Source organism: Saccopteryx bilineata, chromosome 2 (genome assembly GCF_036850765.1).
Source record: "Saccopteryx bilineata isolate mSacBil1 chromosome 2, mSacBil1_pri_phased_curated, whole genome shotgun sequence".
NCBI classification, from domain to species: domain Eukaryota; kingdom Metazoa; phylum Chordata; class Mammalia; order Chiroptera; family Emballonuridae; genus Saccopteryx; species Saccopteryx bilineata.
Genome location: NC_089491.1, coordinates 393,455,715 through 393,475,853, shown reverse-complemented (window position 1 = coordinate 393,475,853; position 20,139 = coordinate 393,455,715). Strand labels below are relative to the sequence as shown.

Here is a 20,139-nt window from a genome sequence, read left to right as displayed (position 1 = left end):
CTGGCCAGGGCATGTTCCTTTCTAAGCTCTCATACTTGGGGAAACCTTGTCAAACATGCAGTGATGGTCTCCAGCTTTAGCTTTTGAGACCGTGACGCGGGTCCTGGGAAACTGCCCCTCCGCCCGGCCCCACCAGCAGAATCACAGGAGACTTCTCGTCCTGGCTCCTGATGGACAAGGCAGGGTGTTAAGTACTGGGCAGGACGCTGCCAAGAGCGCCAGCCCTCTGCCCCTCGAACCAGCAGGTGTGGGGCCTGTTCTTGTTCATCAGCAGTGAACACCTCAAGGCGACCCCAGTTGTCGCACAAGTTTTGTGTCTTCAAATGTCCACCTCCCAACCATCATCAGAGCCATTTGGCCTGCTTGACAGTGGCCATGATGAATTTTGGCTCAACACAGAAAGTCCAGTGTATTTACCCTCTGAACCAACCAGACATGATTGTTTATGTTAGTCCTTTTTTTTTTTTTTTAATTTTTTTTTAATTCATTTTAGAGAGGAGAGGGAGAGACAGAGAAAGAGAGAGACAGAGAGAGAGAGAGAGAGAGAGAGGAGAGACAGAGAGAGAGAAGGGGGGAGGAGCTGGAAGCATCAACTCCCATATGTGCCTTGACCAGGCAAGCCCAGGGTTTCAAACCGGCGACCTCAGCATTTCCAGGTCGACGCTTTATCCACTGCGCCACCACAGGTCAGGCCTTTTTTTTTTTTTTAATTTTTTTTTATTTTTTATTGTGTTAGTCCTGAAGATTCTGGAAGTCCTCGTTCTTCCCGCGGCTGCTCACACCTGGCTGTTCACACTGTCCCCGAACCAGTCCTGGGGCCTCACACCTGGCTGTTCACACTGTCCCTGAACCTGACCTGGCAGTCCTGGGGGCTCACACCTGGCTGTTCACACTGTCCCCAAACCAGCCCTGGGGGCTCACACCTGGCTGTTCACACTGTCCCTGAACCAGCCCTGGGGGCTCACACCTGGCTGTTCACACTGTCCCTGAACCAGTCCTGGGGGCTCACCCCTGGCTGTTCACACCTGGCTGTTCACACTGTCCCTGAACCAGTCCTGGGGGCTCACACCTGGCTGTTCACACTGTCCCTGAACCTGACTGGGCAGTCCTGGGGGCTCACACCTGGCTGTTCACACTGTCCCTGAACCTGACCGGGCAGTCCTGGGGGCTCACACCTGGCAGTTCACTCTCTCTCCTGAACCAGTCCTGGGGGCTCACACCTGGCTGTTCACACTGTCCCTGAACCATTCCTGGGGGCTCACACCTGGCTGTTCACACTGTCCCTGAACCTGACCGGGCAGTCCTGGGGGCTCACACCTGGCTGTTCACACTGTCCCCAAACCAGCCCTGGGGGCTCACCTGGCTGTTCACACTGTCTCCTGAACCAGTCCTGGGGCTCACACCTGGCTGTTCACACTGTCTCCTGAATCAGTCCTGGGGGCTCACACCTGGCTGTTCACACTGTCTCCTGAACCAGTCCTGGGGGCTCACACCTGGCTGTTCACACTGTCCCTGAACCAGTCCTGGGGCTCACACCTGGCTGTTCACACTGTCCCTGAACCAGTCCTGGGGCTCACACCTGGCTGTTCACACTGTCCCTGAACCAGTCCTGGGGGCTCACACCTGGCTGTTCACACTGTCTCCTGAACCAGTCCTGGGGCTCACACCTGGCTGTTCACACTGTCTCCTGAACCAGTCCTGGGGGCTCACACCTGGCTGTTCACACTGTCCCTGAACCTGACCGGGCAGTCCTGGGGGAGACTCCTGCTGCAGAGCCCCATCTGAGCTGGCTTCTCTGTGGCTTAGCTGCTTTGCTTGTTAACGTTTTTCTCGAGTTAGGAAAGAGGCATCTATCAAATCCTGTTTTGATTAAATTTAGATTTAGACTTGAGCCTTTTTTAGAACATTTTTTTTGAAAGTTACATGTTTGGACTATTGTAGCAAAGAGACACTAGAGGTTGGACAGTTGTTTGTGTCTTTATAATGTGAGAGAACGAACAGGATTTGAGTATCCAGAGGGTGGGGATACTAGAGCCCTGGTGGTGGCCAGTGGTGCCCGTGTCAGGAAGCAGCCTGACCAGGTGGGGGCGCAGTGGATAGAGCGTTGACCTGGGACCTGGAGGACCCAGGTTCGAAATCCTGAGGTCACCAGCTTGAGTGCAGGCTCATTCAGCTTGAGTGCGGGGTCGCTGGCTTGAGCGTGGAATCATAGACATGACCCCATGGTCGCTGGCTTAGCTGGCTTGAAGCCCAAGGTCGCTGTCTTGAGCAAATGATCACTGGCTGGGCTGCAATCCCCTGATCAAGGCACATATGAGAAGCAACCAATGAACAACTGAAGTGCCACAACTACAAGTTGATTCTTCTCATCTGTCTCCTCTCTCTCTTCCTGTCTGTCTGTCTGTCTCTTTCACGAAAAGAAAGCCAGCGGTGTTGGGGGCCCTGGCACCACCTGGCCCCGCCCTGCCAGTGCTGGCCCTTCCCGTCTGGCTCTTCACCTCAGGGGAGGGCTGCCTCCTCTCCGGACAGCCCCGGGGAGAAAGTTCCTCCTGTAATAGTGAACCGCAGCTGCTCTTCCACTCACCTTCGTGTTCCGTCTCAAGTCGGTCCTGCAGAACGCAGGGTCTCTGAGGCCCAGTGAGGTCTCAGCTGTAGACGAGGTCAGCGGCACGCTAGACTAGCTGCCTGGAGAGCAGCTCTTAGTTCCCACTGTCTTCCCATCAGGAACTCTGGGGCCCCAGCCCTGGTAGGCTGGACTGAGGTAGTCTGAGTGAAAGAGGCGGTGGTGTGCCAGGCGTGGTAAGACGGGAAGCTGGCCCCACAAACTGTAATGCCCGGGTTTCCCTTAACTCTCCCAGCCCACGAAGGATGCCCAAGGCCCCACTGAGGACTCTTAGAGGTCCATATTATGCCATTGTTTGTCAGGGATTTACCGCGTCTAATAAACATCACCTGTGGTCTCATATTTCCAATGTAAACTAGAATTGGAGACCCTGTGTTTCACCCTCACATTTTCCTGAGTGGTGTTTTAAGTTGCTCTTAGAGTGGCACTAAAAAGCAAGGAGTTCATATACTTGATCTTGTGAGAATAAAAATACCTGTGTAACAAATCCTGTGATTAATATCTGTGTGTCCTCATTTTTAATTAAGATGCTTTCTTACAAAATTAATACATGCCTGTTTAAAAATACTTGAATAAAAGAACAACAGAAAAGCAAAAGGGGCCTGACCACGTGGTGGTGCAGTGGATAGAGCGTTGGACTGGGATGCAGAAGGACCCAGGTTCGAGACCCCGAGGTCACCAGCTTGAGTGTGGGCTCATCTGGTTTGAGCAAAAACTCACCAGCTTGGACCCAAGGTTGCTGGCTTGAGCAAGGGGTCACTCGATCTGCTGTAGCCCACGGTCAAGGCACAGATGAGAAAGCAATCAATGAACAACTAAGGAACCACAACAAAGAATTGATGCTTCTCATCTCTCTCCCTTCCTGTCTGTCTGTCCCTATCTATCCCTCTCTCTGACTCTGTCTCTACCACAAAAAAAAAAAGTAAAGCAAATGGGAAATAAAATCACCTGTAGGTGACAACACCTAAAATTAAAACAGGTATTAACCTTTTCCTGAAACCTGTTTGAGCATCTACACTTTTTTTATTTTCTTGAAACAAATATGGGATCATAAGATTCAGTTTTGTAACCTATTTCTATTCCCACCCTTTTTTTTTTTAACTTAACCATACACCGCCAGCGTCTTGTTTCTGCTTACCTGGCTGGCACCGAGCCACTCCATTGTGTCAGACACAGGACCCTGTGCCTAGCCCCCCCTCGGCTTAGCAGGTTGCTGAGTTGCTGTTTGCCTCTCTTTGCTACTCTTTACAGGGGTCTTCTCAGTCATCTGTTCACAGGGGTCTTCTCAGTCATCTGCTCACAGGGGTCTTCTCAGTCATCTGCTCACAGGGGTCTGCTCACAGGGGTCTGCTCAGTCATCTGCTCACAGGGGTCTTCTCACAGGGGTCTGCTCAGTCATCTGCTCACAGGGGTCTTCTCAGTCATCTGCTCACAGGGGTCTGCTCACAGGGGTCTTCTCAGTCATCTGCTTACAGGGGTCTGCTCAGTCATCTGCTCACAGGGGTCTGCTCAGTCATCTGCTCACAGGGGTCTGCTCAGTCATCTGCTCACAGGGGTCTGCTCAGTCATCTGCTCACAGGGGTCTTCTCAGTCATCTGCTCACAGGGGTCTTCTCAGTCATCTGCTCACAGGGGTCTGCTCAGTCATCTGCTCACAGGGGTCTTCTCAGTCATCTGCTCACAGGGGTCTGCTCAGTCATCTGCTCACAGGGGTCTTCTCAGTCATCTGCTCACAGGGGTCTGCTCAGTCATCTGCTCACAGGGGTCTGCTCACAGGGGTCTTCTCAGTCATCTGCTCACAGGGGTCTTCTCAGTCATCTGCTCACAGGGGTCTGCTCAGTCATCTGCTCACAGGGGTCTTCTCAGTCATCTGCTCACAGGGGTCTGCTCAGTCATCTGCTCACAGGGGTCTGCTCAGTCATCTGCTCACAGGGGTCTGCTCACAGGGGTCTTCTCAGTCATCTGCTTACAGGGGTCTGCTCAGTCATCTGCTCACAGGGGTCTGCTCAGTCATCTGCTCACAGGGGTCTGCTCAGTCATCTGCTCACAGGGGTCTTCTCAGTCATCTGCTCACAGGGGTCTGCTCAGTCATCTGCTCACAGGGGTCTGCTCACAGGGGTCTGCTCAGTCATCTGCTCACAGGGGTCTTCTCACAGGGGTCTGCTCAGTCATCTGCTCACAGGGGTCTGCTCAGTCATCTGCTCACAGGGGTCTTCTCACAGGGGTCTGCTCAGTCATCTGCTCACAGGGGTCTGCTCAGTCATCTGCTCACAGGGGTCTGCTCAGTCATCTGCTCACAGGGGTCTTCTCAGTCATCTGCTCACAGGGGTCTTCTCAGTCATCTGCTCACAGGGGTCTTCTCAGTCATCTGCTCACAGGGGTCTGCTCACAGGGGTCTTCTCAGTCATCTGCTCACAGGGGTCTGCTCAGTCATCTGCTCACAGGGGTCTGCTCAGTCATCTGCTCACAGGGGTCTTCTCACAGGGGTCTGCTCAGTCATCTGCTCACAGGGGTCTGCTCAGTCATCTGCTCACAGGGGTCTGCTCACAGGGGTCTGCTCAGTCATCTGCTCACAGGGGTCTGCTCACAGGGGTCTGCTCAGTCATCTGCTCACAGGGGTCTTCTCACAGGGGTCTGCTCAGTCATCTGCTCACAGGGGTCTGCTCAGTCATCTGCTCACAGGGGTCTTCTCACAGGGGTCTGCTCAGTCATCTGCTCACAGGGGTCTGCTCACAGGGGTCTGCTCAGTCATCTGCTCACAGGGGTCTGCTCAGTCATCTGCTCACAGGGGTCTTCTCACAGGGGTCTGCTCAGTCATCTGCTCACAGGGGTCTGCTCACAGGGGTCTGCTCAGTCATCTGCTCACAGGGGTCTGCTCAGTCATCTGCTCACAGGGGTCTGCTCACAGGGGTCTGCTCAGTCATCTGCTCACAGGGGTCTGCTCAGTCATCTGCTCACAGGGGTCTTCTCACAGGGGTCTGCTCAGTCATCTGCTCACAGGGGTCTGCTCAGTCATCTGCTCACAGGGGTCTGCTCAGTCATCTGCTCACAGGGGTCTGCTCAGTCATCTGCTCACAGGGGTCTTCTCAGTCATCTGCTCACAGGGGTCTGCTCACAGGGGTCTGCTCAGTCATCTGCTCACAGGGGTCTTCTCACAGGGGTCTGCTCAGTCATCTGCTCACAGGGGTCTTCTCACAGGGGTCTGCTCAGTCATCTGCTCACAGGGGTCTTCTCAGTCATCTGCTCACAGGGGTCTGCTCAGTCATCTGCTCACAGGGGTCTTCTCAGTCATCTGCTCACAGGGGTCTGCTCACAGGGGTCTTCTCAGTCATCTGCTCACAGGGGTCTGCTCAGTCATCTGCTCACAGGGGTCTTCTCAGTCATCTGCTCACAGGGGTCTGCTCACAGGGGTCTTCTCAGTCATCTGCTCACAGGGGTCTGCTCACAGGGGTCTTCTCAGTCATCTGCTCACAGGGGTCTGCTCACAGGGGTCTGCTCAGTCATCTGCTTACAGGGGTCTGCTCAGTCATCTGCTCACAGGGGTCTGCTCACAGGGGTCTTCTCAGTCATCTGCTCACAGGGGTCTGCTCACAGGGGTCTGCTCAGTCATCTGCTCACAGGGGTCTTCTCACAGGGGTCTGCTCAGTCATCTGCTCACAGGGGTCTGCTCACAGGGGTCTTCTCAGTCATCTGCTCACAGGGGTCTGCTCACAGGGGTCTGCTCAGTCATCTGCTCACAGGGGTCTGCTCACAGGGGTCTTCTCAGTCATCTGCTCACAGGGGTCTTCTCAGTCATCTGCTCACAGGGGTCTGCTCACAGGGGTCTTCTCAGTCATCTGCTCACAGGGGTCTGCTCACAGGGGTCTGCTCAGTCATCTGCTCACAGGGGTCTTCTCACAGGGGTCTGCTCAGTCATCTGCTCACAGGGGTCTTCTCAGTCATCTGCTCACAGGGGTCTTCTCAGTCATCTGCTCACAGGGGTCTGCTCACAGGGGTCTTCTCAGTCATCTGCTTACAGGGGTCTTCTCAGTCATCTGCTCACAGGGGTCTTCTCAGTCATCTGCTCACAGGGGTCTGCTCAGTCATCTGCTCACAGGGGTCTGCTCAGTCATCTGCTCACAGGGGTCTTCTCACAGGGGTCTGCTCAGTCATCTGCTCACAGGGGTCTGCTCAGTCATCTGCTCACAGGGGTCTTCTCACAGGGGTCTGCTCAGTCATCTGCTCACAGGGGTCTGCTCAGTCATCTGCTCACAGGGGTCTGCTCAGTCATCTGCTCACAGGGGTCTTCTCAGTCATCTGCTCACAGGGGTCTTCTCAGTCATCTGCTCACAGGGGTCTGCTCACAGGGGTCTTCTCAGTCATCTGCTCACAGGGGTCTTCTCAGTCATCTGCTCACAGGGGTCTTCTCAGTCATCTGCTCACAGGGGTCTTCTCAGTCATCTGCTCACAGGGGTCTGCTCAGTCATCTGCTCACAGGGGTCTTCTCAGTCATCTGCTCACAGGGGTCTTCTCAGTCATCTGCTCACAGGGGTCTGCTCACAGGGGTCTTCTCAGTCATCTGCTCACAGGGGTCTGCTCACAGGGGTCTTCTCAGTCATCTGCTCACAGGGGTCTGCTCACAGGGGTCTGCTCAGTCATCTGCTCACAGGGGTCTTCTCACAGGGGTCTGCTCAGTCATCTGCTCACAGGGGTCTTCTCAGTCATCTGCTCACAGGGGTCTTCTCAGTCATCTGCTCACAGGGGTCTGCTCACAGGGGTCTTCTCAGTCATCTGCTTACAGGGGTCTTCTCAGTCATCTGCTCACAGGGGTCTGCTCACAGGGGTCTGCTCAGTCATCTGCTCACAGGGGTCTTCTCAGTCATCTGCTCACAGGGGTCTGCTCACAGGGGTCTGCTCAGTCATCTGCTCACAGGGGTCTGCTCAGTCATCTGCTCACAGGGGTCTGCTCAGTCATCTGCTCACAGGGGTCTGCTCAGTCATCTGCTCACAGGGGTCTTCTCACAGGGGTCTGCTCAGTCATCTGCTCACAGGGGTCTGCTCACAGGGGTCTGCTCAGTCATCTGCTCACAGGGGTCTGCTCAGTCATCTGCTCACAGGGGTCTGCTCACAGGGGTCTGCTCAGTCATCTGCTCACAGGGGTCTGCTCAGTCATCTGCTCACAGGGGTCTTCTCACAGGGGTCTGCTCAGTCATCTGCTCACAGGGGTCTGCTCAGTCATCTGCTCACAGGGGTCTGCTCACAGGGGTCTGCTCAGTCATCTGCTCACAGGGGTCTTCTCAGTCATCTGCTCACAGGGGTCTGCTCACAGGGGTCTGCTCACAGGGGTCTGCTCACAGGGGTCTGCTCAGTCATCTGCTCACAGGGGTCTTCTCACAGGGGTCTGCTCAGTCATCTGCTCACAGGGGTCTGCTCAGTCATCTGCTCACAGGGGTCTGCTCAGTCATCTGCTCACAGGGGTCTTCTCAGTCATCTGCTCACAGGGGTCTGCTCAGTCATCTGCTCACAGGGGTCTTCTCAGTCATCTGCTCACAGGGGTCTGCTCAGTCATCTGCTCACAGGGGTCTGCTCAGTCATCTGCTCACAGGGGTCTTCTCAGTCATCTGCTCACAGGGGTCTGCTCACAGGGGTCTTCTCACAGGGGTCTGCTCACAGGGGTCTTCTCACAGGGGTCTGCTCACAGGGGTCTTCTCACAGGGGTCTGCTCAGTCATCTGCTCACAGGGGTCTGCTCAGTCATCTGCTCACAGGGGTCTGCTCACAGGGGTCTGCTCAGTCATCTGCTCACAGGGGTCTGCTCACAGGGGTCTGCTCAGTCATCTGCTCACAGGGGTCTGCTCAGTCATCTGCTCACAGGGGTCTTCTCAGTCATCTGCTCACAGGGGTCTGCTCACAGGGGTCTGCTCACAGGGGTCTTCTCAGTCACTCGGGCCGGTCTGTCTGTGGTCAGCTGTTCTGAGAAAAGGGCCCTGGAATCACATGTTTCCGTCCAGCTGACTCCCCTGGGGCTGCGCTAACTGGGCTGAGTCCAGCCATCTGTCCGGAGGGAGTGCGTCTGAGCTCACAGGGGGTGACCACAGGCTCGCCCCCACCCTCAGCCTTCGCTGCTCTTGCCGGTCCCCTGCCAACCCCGGTCCCGCCCTTGAGAAGGTGCCTGCACCCAGTGCAGAGGGTGGCCCTGACTCCAGCCTCTCTCTGCTGTTAACCTCTTCTCCCCTGACTCTGTTTTTCTGCTTTCAGGGCAAGTTTCTGGCTTTTTATCAGTATGCAAAATCATTTAACTCGGATGACTTTGATTATGAAGAGCTGACGAATGGAGATTATGTCTTCATGAGGTGGAAGGTAAGCCCCTGACCCCCCAGGCGGCTCTCCAGCTGTGCAGCTCCAGCTGTGCTCCTGCCCTGTCCAGTGCCCGTTACAGTCCTCTCTCCTTGCAGCTGTGCGGCTCCAGCTGTGCCCCTCCCTGTCCAGTGCCTGTTACAGTCCTCTCTCCTTGCAGCTGTGCGGCTCCAGCTGTGCCCCTCCCTGTCCAGTGCCCGTCACAGTCCTCTCTTCTTGCAGCTGTGCAGCTCCAGCTGTGCCCCTCCCTGTCCAGTGCCTGTTACAGTCCTCTCTCCTTGCAGCTGTGCAGCTCCAGCTGTGCCCCTCCCCTGTCCAGTGCCCATTACAGTCCTCTCTCCTTGCAGCTGTGCAGCTCCAGCTGTGCCCCTGCCCTGTCCAGTGCCCGTTACAGTCCTCTCTTCTTGCAGCTGTGCAGCTCCAGCTGTGCCCCTCCCTGTCCAGTGCCTGTTACAGTCCTCTCTCCTTGCAGCTGTGCAGCTCCAGCTGTGCCCCTCCCCTGTCCAGTGCCCATTACAGTCCTCTCTCCTTGCAGCTGTGCAGCTCCAGCTGTGCCCCTGCCCTGTCCAGTGCCCGTTACAGTCCTCTCTTCTTGCAGCTGTGCAGCTCCAGCTGTGCCCCTCCCTGTCCAGTGCCCGTCACAGTCCTCTCTTCTTGCAGCTGTGCAGCTCCAGCTGTACCCCTCCCTTTCCAGTGCCCATTACAGTCCTCTCTTTTTGCAGCTGTGCAGCTCCAGCTGTGCCCCTCCCCTGTCCAGTGCCCGTTACAGTCCTCTCTTCTTGCAGCTGTGCAGCTCCAGCTCTTCCCCTCCCCTGCCCAGTGCCCGTTACAGTCCTCTCTCCTTGCAGCTGTGCAGCTCCAGCTGTGCCCCTGCCCTGTCCAGTGCCTGTTACAGTCCTCTCTTCTTGCAGCTGTGCAGCTCCAGCTGTGCCCCTCCCTGTCCAGTGCCCGTCACAGTCCTCTCTTCTTGCAGCTGTGCAGCTCCAGCTGTGCCCCTCCCTGTCCAGTGCCCGTCACAGTCCTCTCTTCTTGCAGCTGTGCAGCTCCAGCTGTGCCCCTCCCTGTCCAGTGCCTGTCACAGTCCTCTCTCCTTGCAGCTGTGCAGCTCCAGCTGTGCCCCTCCCTGCCCAGTGCCCGTTACAGTCCTCTCTCCTTGCAGCTGTGCAGCTCCAGCTGTGCCCCTCCCCTGCCCAGTGCCTGTCACAGTCCTCTCTCCTTGCAGCTGTGCAGCTCCAGCTGTGCCCCTCCCTGCCCAGTGCCCGTTACAGTCCTCTCTCCTTGCAGCTGTGCAGCTCCAGCTGTGCCCCTCCCCTACCCAGTGCCTGTCACAGTCCTCTCTCCTTGCAGCTGTGCAGCTCCAGCTGTGCCCCTCCCCTGCCCAGTGCCTGTCACAGTCCTCTCTCCTTGCAGCTGTGCAGCTCCAGCTGTGCCCCTCCCTGCCCAGTGCCCGTTACAGTCCTCTCTCCTTGCAGCTGTGCAGCTCCAGCTGTGCCCCTCCCTGTCCAGTGCCCGTCACAGTCCTCTCTTCTTGCAGCTGTGCAGCTCCAGCTGTGCCCCTCCCTTTCCAGTGCCCATTACAGTCCTCTCTTCTTGCAGCTGTGCAGCTCCAGCTGTGCCCCTCCCTGCCCAGTGCCCGTTACAGTCCTCTCTCCTTGCAGCTGTGCAGCTCCAGCTGTGCCCCTCCCTGCCCAGTGCCCATTACAGTCCTCTCTTCTTGCAGCTGTGCAGCTCCAGCTGTGCCCCTCCCTGCCCAGTGCCTGTTACAGTCCTCTCTCCTTGCAGTTGTGCAGCTCCAGCTGTGCCCCTCCCCTGCCCAGTGCCCGTTACAGTCCTCTCTTCTTGCAGCTGTGCAGCTCCAGCTGTGCCCCTCCCCTGCCCAGTGCCCGTTACAGTCCTCTCTTCTTGCAGCTGTGCAGCTCCAGCTGTGCCCCTCCCTGTCCAGTGCCCGTTACAGTCCTCTCTCCTTGCAGCTGTGCAGCTCCAGCTGTGCCCCTCCCTGCCCAGTGCCCGTTACAGTCCTCTCTCCTTGCAGCTGTGCAGCTCCAGCTGTGCCCCTCCCTGTCCAGTGCCCGTTACAGTCCTCTCTCCTTGCAGCTGTGCAGCTCCAGCTGTGCCCCTCCCTGTCCAGTGCCCGTTACAGTCCTCTCTTCTTGCAGCTGTGCAGCTCCAGCTGTGCCCCTCCCTGCCCAGTGCCTGTTACAGTCCTCTCTCCTTGCAGCTGAGCAGCTCCAGCTGTGCCCCTCCCTGTCCAGTGCCCGTTACAGTCCTCTCTCCTTGGCAGGGTCTGTGCACCGTAAGCGGCAGGCACAGCTCCAAGGCACACAGGCTCACTGCTGCCATCCCAGATGTTGCCGTCTGGTTGAACTGTTGCGTGTTTGCAGATGAGTTCATGCCTGGGGTTTGTGTCCTCTCCCATCCCTCTCTCTCACCCGAGAACCCTCTGGCCCTCGAGGTGGAGTCAGGGGAGAGCCTGATGCCCTTGGAACTCAGCCGTCCTCGATCTCCTGCTCTCAGCTGTGGGCTTCAGGGCCACTTGAGAGACGGTCCCGCATCGTGTCCTTGCCCAGGGCCCGCTCAGGGCAGGCTCCGCTCCCCTGGCCCCTGCCAGCTCAGGAAGTGAGGAACCAGGGATGGAATGCAGTCTCCCGCTCACCAGCCCTCAGACAGCCCCGCGTGGCCGGGCCTTGTGGGTTCACTCTGGGCCGAGACGTCACCTGTGTTCCCTGCTGTGGCAGCATGATAGTTCCTGTGTGACAGTCACAGGGTAGCCAGTCATGAAGCAAGCGTGTTAAATCCCTTTGTGAACGTACCTACCTCCAAGCCCTAGATCCCAGCCTGTAGGAAAAAGCTGCTTTATTCTGAACTCTTGCTGGCTGTTATATGGTCAAATCATTTAGAGTAGTCATTCCAACGTTCACTGTGTGGGTGATCATTTCGGGGGTTGGGGCGTGGTCTTTCAGGAGAGTTGCCAGGTACTGTGCCCTGCCCACGTGAGCTTGCCATCTAGAAGAACCTATTAAAGGAAGTATCTTGTAAGGTTCTGACTTTAAAATTAGTTTTAAAAACTACAGTTTCAGAGATTGAGGGAAGGGAAGAAGAGTGTCTTAAGATGAACAAAAAAGCAATAGAGCTGTTATTTCTGCAAAGACTTTCTCAGGGTGACTCTCACCTGTGGGCTTTCAGTAGACCCCTTTGTGTCCTGGGGCCTCTGCCCGTGTCTCCCTGAGAGAGGAGGCAACAGGAGGTGGCCTTTCAGTCCTTGTTTCCAACCAGAGTAGCAAGCTCGCCTCTCCTGAGGGGCCGGATCAAGAGCAGTGATGTTCTGGTTGCTTTGGATGAGCTGTAGAAGCTTTATAAGGGGACATCACCAGGGCTGCTGGTGATGGAGCTGCCCTCAGAATGATCCATAGGCCAACAGAAGTGACCGCTGTTCCAGACGTGGTCGGGAACCTCGTGACAGTTCCTGGAGTTGCACAGAGACTTCCTCCTCCCAGGTCGTCTGTCTGTAGGTTCTGAAAGGCAGGTAGGCAGGCAGGTACGTAGGTAGGTAGGTAGGTAGGTAGGCAGGCAGGCAGATAGACAGGCAGGTAGGCAGGTAGGCAGGTAGGCAGGCAGGCATTGATTCATTTATGAGGTGTGTGGACCACGACACCATCTCCTAGTTACTGATCCTGTTGAGCTCGGGACACAGTTTCCCGCGTTAGTGTGGCGAGTAGGGTGGGCTGAAGTGCAGTCTTTCCATCAACTAGCAAGGCTGGGCTAGACCATGTGATGGTGGAACTTAGAACCACCTGATGCTTAACAAGGGGGCCCCAGAGCTGGCTGGAGTCCACTGTCACTGACCTTCCCCTTCTGTGTGCAGGAACAGTTTCTGGTGCCCGACCACACAATCAAAGACATCAGCGGTGCTTCCTTTGCCGGGTTCTACTACATCTGCTTCCAGAAGTCGGCAGCCTCCATAGAGGGCTACTATTACCACAGGAGTTCAGAATGGTAAGGAGCCCCAGAGGCTGGGGCGTGGCCTGCTCCTCTCCCTGCTCCTCTCCCTGCTCCTCTCCCTGCTCCTCTCCCTGCTCCTGTCTGCGTGGCTCTCCTGCCTCTGCGGTGCTGGGAGCCTCCTTCAGGAATCTCTATTGCTCACTAGGAGCTTTCAACCCCATCCACAAGCTTAGTGAATGGGCTGAAAACGAAGTATTAGGTAAAGGGCTCCCGCTAAATGCTTTCAAAGTAGGACTGTATTTTCAGCTCTGTTCTTCTCAGTCTTGCTGGTTTCATATCTATTCCTCCCAGATTTAATCAGTAACAAAAATGTCAGATCCAACTGCAGAAAGTGTGAATTTTGCTGTCCGCCACCTTTTTTTTTTTTTTTTTTTTAAGTGAGAGGAGGGAAGATAGACTCCCACATGCGCCCCGACCAGGATCCACCCAGCAGTCCCAATCTGGGGCTGATGCTTGGACCACTTGAGCCATCCTCAGCACCCGGGGCCAATGCTCAAAGCAGTTGAGCCACTGGCTGTGGAGGGAGGGAGATGGGGGAGAGGGCAGGGAAGAGGAAGCAGATGGTCACTTCTCGTGTGTGCCCAGACTGGAGATTGAACTCAGGATGTCCGCACGCCGGGCTAACCGGCCAGAGCCTGTCAGCAAGCTTTTTAATTTTTAACATTTTTTTTTTTTTTTTTTTTTTTACAGAGGCAGAGATAGACAGGGACAGACAGACAGGAACAGAGAGAGATGAGAAGCATCAATCATCAGTTTCTCGTTGCGTGTTGCGACTTCTCAGTTGTTCATTGATTGCTTTCTCACATGTGCCCTGACCGTGGGCCCTCAGCAGACCGAGCAACCCCTTGCTGGAGCCAGTGACCTTGGGTCCAAGCTGGCGAGCTCTTTGCTCAAGCCAGATGAGCCCGCGCGCGACCTCGGAGTCTCGAACCTGGGTCCTTCCGCATCCCAGTCCGACGCTCTATCCACTGCGCCACTGCCTGGTCAGGCTAATTTTTAACATTTTTAACATTCCTGGTCCCAGGAGTTTGCAGGTCCCACATGCACTTGGTTTTCGCTTGGAGATCTAGGGGCCCGTGGGAGTTGACAGTCCTGCCCTGTGTTTGGTTCAAGGTGAGGCACCAAATGCCACGGCAAGTGCGAGTTTTGTCCCCTTTTTGGGGACTCTTCTGCCTCCTTGCTGCTGTTTTAAGCACCTTGTTATACCTGAAGGGCAGACCGTATCATAAATACCTGATTTCTTCTCTGAATGTAGAAACACCTGGTTCCTTTTAAAATGTTCACACACTTTGGTGACTTGTGAGTGATTCTGCCCTGGGCTGAATCAAATTCTTGTTCAGGCCCTTGGGCTCTGGGCAGCCCCAGCTCCTCTCAGAGCCACAGTTACTAGGGTTTCAATAAATTGTTTTAAAGGAGTCTTTAAAACATTTCATAACTCCTTTTTTTTTTTCTTTTTCTGAAGCTGGAAATGGGAGGCAGTCAGACAGACTCCCGCATGCGCCCGACCAGGATCCACCCAGCATGCCCACCAGGGGGCAATGCTCTGCCCATCTGGGGCGTCGCTCTGCCGCAACCAGAGCCATTCTAGCACCTGAGGCAGAGGCCACAGAGCCATCCTCAGCGCCCGGGCCAACTTTGCTCCAATGGAGCCTTGGCTGCGGGAGGGGAAGAGAGAGAGAGGAAGGAGAGGGGAGGGGTGGAGAAGCAGATGGGCACTTCTCCTGTGTGCCCTGGCCAGGAATCAAACCCGGGACTCCTGCACACCAGGCCGACGCTCTACCACTGAGCCAGCCAGCCAGGGCCATAACTCTCTTTTAAATAACAGTTCTATTGAGATACAATTTATATACCATAGGATTTTCTCATTTCATGTGTACAATTCATGGTCTCTGGTGTTCTGAGAGGCGTGCAGCCATCCCCGCACCCTGTTTCAGCACATTCTTTTTTTTTTTTTTTTTTTTTTTTTTTTTTACAGAGACAGAGAGTGAGTCAGAGAGAGGGATAGACAGGGACAGACAGACAGGAACGGAGAGAGATGAGAAGCATCAATCATTAGTTTTTCATTGCGCGTTGCAACACCTTAGTTGTTCATTGATTGCTTTCTCATATGTGCGTTGACCACGGGCCTTCAGCAGACCAAGCAACCCCTTGCTGGAGCCAGTGACCTAGGGTCCAAGCTGGTGAGCCTCGCTCAAACCAGATGAGCCCGCACTCAAACTGGCGACCTCGGGGTCTCGAACCTGGGTCCTTCCGCATCCCAGTCCGACGCTCTATCCACTGCGCCACCACCAGGTCAGGCTGTTTCAGCACATTCTTATCACCGCAGGAGGAAACCCCGCACGCCTAAGCTGTCACCCCCAACTCCCCGTCCCATTCCATCCCCCTGCAACCACCTCTGCATTTGCCTTTTCTGGATATTTTATAAATATGGATTCATATACTATGTGGCCTTTTGTGCCTGGCTTCTTTCACTCAGCATAATGATTTGAACATTTAACCACTCTGTAGCATGTGTTAGTACTTCATATTTGTTACCATTTTTCATTATAAAGATATATACTACATTTTGTTTATCCATCATCAGTGGATAGACACTTGGGTTGTTTTCATCTTTTGGCTGTTGTAAACAGTTCTGCTCTGAACATGGGGGCACAGGTATCTGTCTGAGCTCTTGTTTTCCATTCCTTTGGGCATATACCTAGGAGTGGAATTGCTGGGCCACACTGTAACTGTATTTTTAACTTTCTGAAGAACCACCAAAGAGCAGCTAAGCAGTTCTCCACAGCAGCTACAGAGTTTGCACTTCCCACCAGCATTGCATGAGGGTTACAATTTTTCTACTTTCTTCATATCCTTGGCAACACTTGTTACGATGTCACTACAATTATAGTATCCTAGTGGATATGAAGTATCTCATAGTTTTGATGCGTATTCTGATGGCTAATACATAGTCCTTTTCTGATGATTTTTTTTGGTAAGAAATAAACTGCTTTTTCCTGAGCTTCTGCTCACTCCTATGTGAAACAAGTAAGGGGAGAGCTCGTGCCAACACCAGCAACTAAATGTCCCTGAGGGTTATCACCCCACGTGTGGGGTATGCTGGCCTCTGCTTCTCCTTCATCTGCTTGGCTCCTCGGAGCACCCCACCCACAGGGAAACCCAAGTACCCCCAAGTTATCTCTCCCGTCCTCTGCTGGGATTCTGGGAGAATTGGGGTATGCCTGTGTTACCTGTGAAGCTCTGAGTATGTTGCAGCTTGATGTTCCTGGTAGCAGCTGACGTCACAGAGAGGCAGGTGGGGGTGGGGAGGGGTACCAGGCTGCAGTCTGACTTCTCTCAATGCCCTCAGCCTCTTGCTTTATAAGACATGCTACTAGAATTGCTTCATATTAGAGCAGGAGGCCTGAAAACAGCTCATTTTATGTGTAGTTCAAAAGGATTAACCAAAGAACTAGCAATAAAACCGAACTTGGTTCACCTGTAGAAGTCTAAGACAAATTTGCATTCCATCCAAGTGTGTGGTTTGTCGGGCGCTCTGATTGGCTCTTTTTTTTTAAACATCCTTTATCTAGTCTTTAGGATGCTAAGACAACCGCCTTCCGTTTCTGTCTTTCTCCCCCATTGCAGGTATCAGTCACTCAACCTAACTCATGTTCCTGAACACAGCGCACCCATCTATGAATTCCGGTGACAGTGGTTCAGAACCGCAGCCCAATAAAACTGAACTTGGCAAAAAAAAAAAAAACCAAAAAACTTTGCCAAGGAAATTGTGTACCTGCCAGAACCAGGAGCACACGGTCCTGTTTCTCCACAAGCAGACTCGCATCAGAAAGCATGAATGTCACCGCAGAACCCCGGCCAACGGCAGGCCTGCGGAGTGGCCGTCTCCATTCTTCCTCCCTTTCTGTGGCCATTCGCTCTTGCCCTGTTTTGAAGTTACCTTTATATGCACTTTCCTTCCTGCACAGCTAACTTCTGTATCACTGAAATGCCCGTTTCTGCCTCCATCCCTGCCTCCAGCCGAGGAGAAGGTCAGCCTCCAGTCCACCTTGGTGCTCAGTGGTCCCCAGCCAGCACCCCCCCCCCCCGCCCCCGGTTGCTTAGTCTGGTAGCTTGAGCAAGGGCAGACCCTGAGCACACGTGCGACCCCACCCCCGCCCCTGGAGCTCTGCAGGGAGTAGGCGAGCTGCGACAGCAACCCAAAGAGACACGAGGTGGAGGCTGACTGTCGAGCGGAGTCATCTGGCACCGCCCAGCCTTGTCACGGTCACACCGCGCTGGCTGGTGGCTGGCGGGTCCCCTGGGCCTGCCATTGGGGGTCCCCGAATTTAAGGCTTCCAGATCCCTGGCAGGACCAGATTCCAGTCCTGCTCACTCAGCACGTTTTGCTCCAAACTTTTGAACTTGAGGGCAATACTAAACTTTTTTTAAAAGAGAAAAAAAGGTTTTTTTTAATTGCAAAATTATTTTTATGATCCCTTGAACGAGAACCCTATGGCAAATGCACAATTATTCAGAATTGCATTGTATCGTTTTCACATTGAAAACAGCAAATGTTGACTTAGTAATTTTTATACCAAGATCTATATGTAAATGTATATTTAATCAACCAGCAGTGTGAAACTAGTCCTCCTGGTACAGAAGCGTGGCGGCATTGCATAAATTAAGAGTGCTAAACATGACAACTGCTTCTGGGCCAGTTTAGCATCGGTTCCTCCTCTCGCTGCTCTGGGAGAAGAGTGGAGCTTCACGGTGATCTCTCGTCCTGCAGAAGGGGCCATCATTCTGAAAGAGCGCCTGAAATGTTGGGATGGGAGGGGCAGGGACATGAACATGCTCAAGTAACTCGAGGCTCACGTGCCAAAGTAAGTGTGTGTGTGTGTGTGTGTGTGTTTCTTTTGTTTTTGTTTAATGTTTTAAAAGCTTACTAGGTGGGCATCAGCTGTGGCCCGCAGAAACGGGCAGGGCTTGGGGGTATTGGTGTTGTCTGGTGGTTTACAAGACTTACTCAGAGGATTCGAGGGAAAGTGTTAACAACAAGATAGCATTCTAACGGAAGCAAACCACGCTGAGAGCTGCATGTATGGGCCATGTGGGAGAACACAGCCTCGTCTAGGTGAGTGGTGGGGAGTATTTTATTCTTAAAGAGTGACTTTTCTTTTGATGACGTGTACTGTTTGTTACTGAGATCTGAATGTTAGGGGAAGCCTTAAAGGAGAGTGTGCAGGAACGCAGTCAAGGATGTGCAGTCCTAGGCTCTGCGATGGACCCGTCTCATCAAGCCAGGGCCACAGAGGCCTAAAGACTTGTCTCCGTGACCTCAGTGGAACAGTGATATACATCCATTCTCCGAGATGAGTCAGAAACGCTTTCTTTTTTCTTTTCTTTTTTTATGTGAGAGGAGGGGAGATAGTAAGGCAAACTCTTGCATGTGCCCAGACCAGGATCTACCCGGCAGCCCATCTGGGACTGATGCTCAAGTACTGAGCTGTTTTTAGCACCTGAGGCTGATGCACTCCAAGGGAGCTATCCTCAGCACCCGGCTAATGCTTGAACCAGTCGAGCCACTGGCTACAGGAGGGGAAGAGGGAGAGAAGGAGGTGTGGAGAAGCAGATGGCTACTTCTCCTGAGCGCCCTGACCAGGAATTGGACTGGGGACATCCATACACCGGGCAGACGCTCTATCCGCTAAGCCACTGGCCAGAGCCTTTTTTCTTGTTTTGAAACTCCAAAAGGCAACAAAGGGGTGGCCCTGGTCAGACCAAGCTGAAGACACAGTGATGAGGCAATGACACATGCTGACCAGTGTGACCTAAGAGAGAGGAGGCTGCAGGACTGCTGGCTTTCCTGATGCAGCCCCCCCCCACGCCCCTCTGTGCTCCCCCCACAGCATCCTCGTAAACATCCTCTGCAGTGTGCAAGCTTCTTGAAGGACCAGGTCTCACCCAGAACACTGTGGGGCGAGGTCGTCCCGTGGAGCTATCAGGACCTGCCTGTGGCTCTGTGGGTTGGTGGGGTTGATTGAATGGCCAGGGAAGGACATTTGCAAATATTAATGGTGTTCAGCTAGCCAGATGGGTTCTATGTAGGATTTCTTTCTTCCCTTTTTTTAGCCACGCAGTGAAGTGCACACCAGTTGTGTTGGGGGAAATAAAGAAATGATAACCTTTATTAGATCTTTCGGGCACATCCGTGATGAAGATCTGCCCACTGAGGACAAGGAAGGAATTGTTTTCCACTCCTCTCAGTGACTCCCACACCGTCCACGTCGACTCCTGTCCGCGTGCAGTTCCTCTCTCTGGACCCTCGGTGGTTCGCGTGCCTCTGGCATTATGTGCAATATTTTGGTTGACACTTGCATCCGTCCCTCAGAAATTCGCGCAGACCACAGGTTCTCTACCGTCTTCCTCTGCTGCGAGCAGGTCTGCCATGGGGGTGGGGGGGCGGTCTTAGGGATTTAGCTGCTTTTATCTCGTGGCTCAGAAAGCTCTCGTTCTGGGTCCCGGCCTCACTGCTGTCTTGTGCTGGAATTATCCTGTCCCATTCACCCTCCCCTACACTTCAGAGCTTCTCAGCTGCAGCCCAGACGGACCTGAGCAAGGCCCCACGCAAAGCAGAACGTCCGACTGTGAGCTGGTTCTGTGGGTAATGGGGAAATGGCAAACTCCAGGGGAGCAAAGGGGGCTCTTCAAGGTCACCTGCTTTTCAAAAACAGGGAATCTATTCTAAGGCCTTGAATTGATTTTCTTTTTTTCCTCATAAAATAGTCTCATAAGCTATTTAAAAAAAGAAAAAGAAATGCCATTAAACATGTTGCATTGTGGTTTAAAATGACTAATGAGTTCTGGGAACGAAAAGTATTTGGGTATTTTTTTGAGTCTTACGTGTTTTTAAAAGATTAGATGCGAATGGGCGCACAGTGTGACTATTTTGTTCCTTTAGGGGGGACGTGTGGAAAAGGGTCTGAGGGTTTGGGATGGGAGAAGTATTTTGCAGAGCTATCAATGTCCAAATAATTTTTTTAAAAAAATAATAAAGGTATTTAAGCAGCGAGTCTGGCCTGTTTCTAAATCAGAACCGTTTTGTTCGACTCCCGTCCTCTTTCTGCCCCTGTGGCTTTGGGTGGAGGTCTCTGGGTCATCGAGGTCGCCCCCCCACACCTGAGGGTGGTGAAGGGCTGGG

The 20,139-nt window shown here is 53.9% G+C and overlaps 1 protein-coding gene across 1 annotated transcript in view; it reads left to right on the top strand.

Moving 5' to 3' along the window:
* The window catches only part of GID4 (GID complex subunit 4 homolog), a 32,545-nt gene extending 13,036 nt beyond the window's left edge, over positions 1 to 19,509 (top strand). Inside the window, 3 exon segments of the mRNA XM_066264428.1 lie at positions 8,859 to 8,960; positions 12,820 to 12,950; positions 16,584 to 19,509. Of these exon segments, the coding sequence (XP_066120525.1) occupies positions 8,859 to 8,960; positions 12,820 to 12,950; positions 16,584 to 16,647 (297 nt within the window). The 3' untranslated portion in view covers positions 16,648 to 19,509.
* The last annotated feature ends 630 nt before the right edge of the window (positions 19,510 to 20,139 follow it).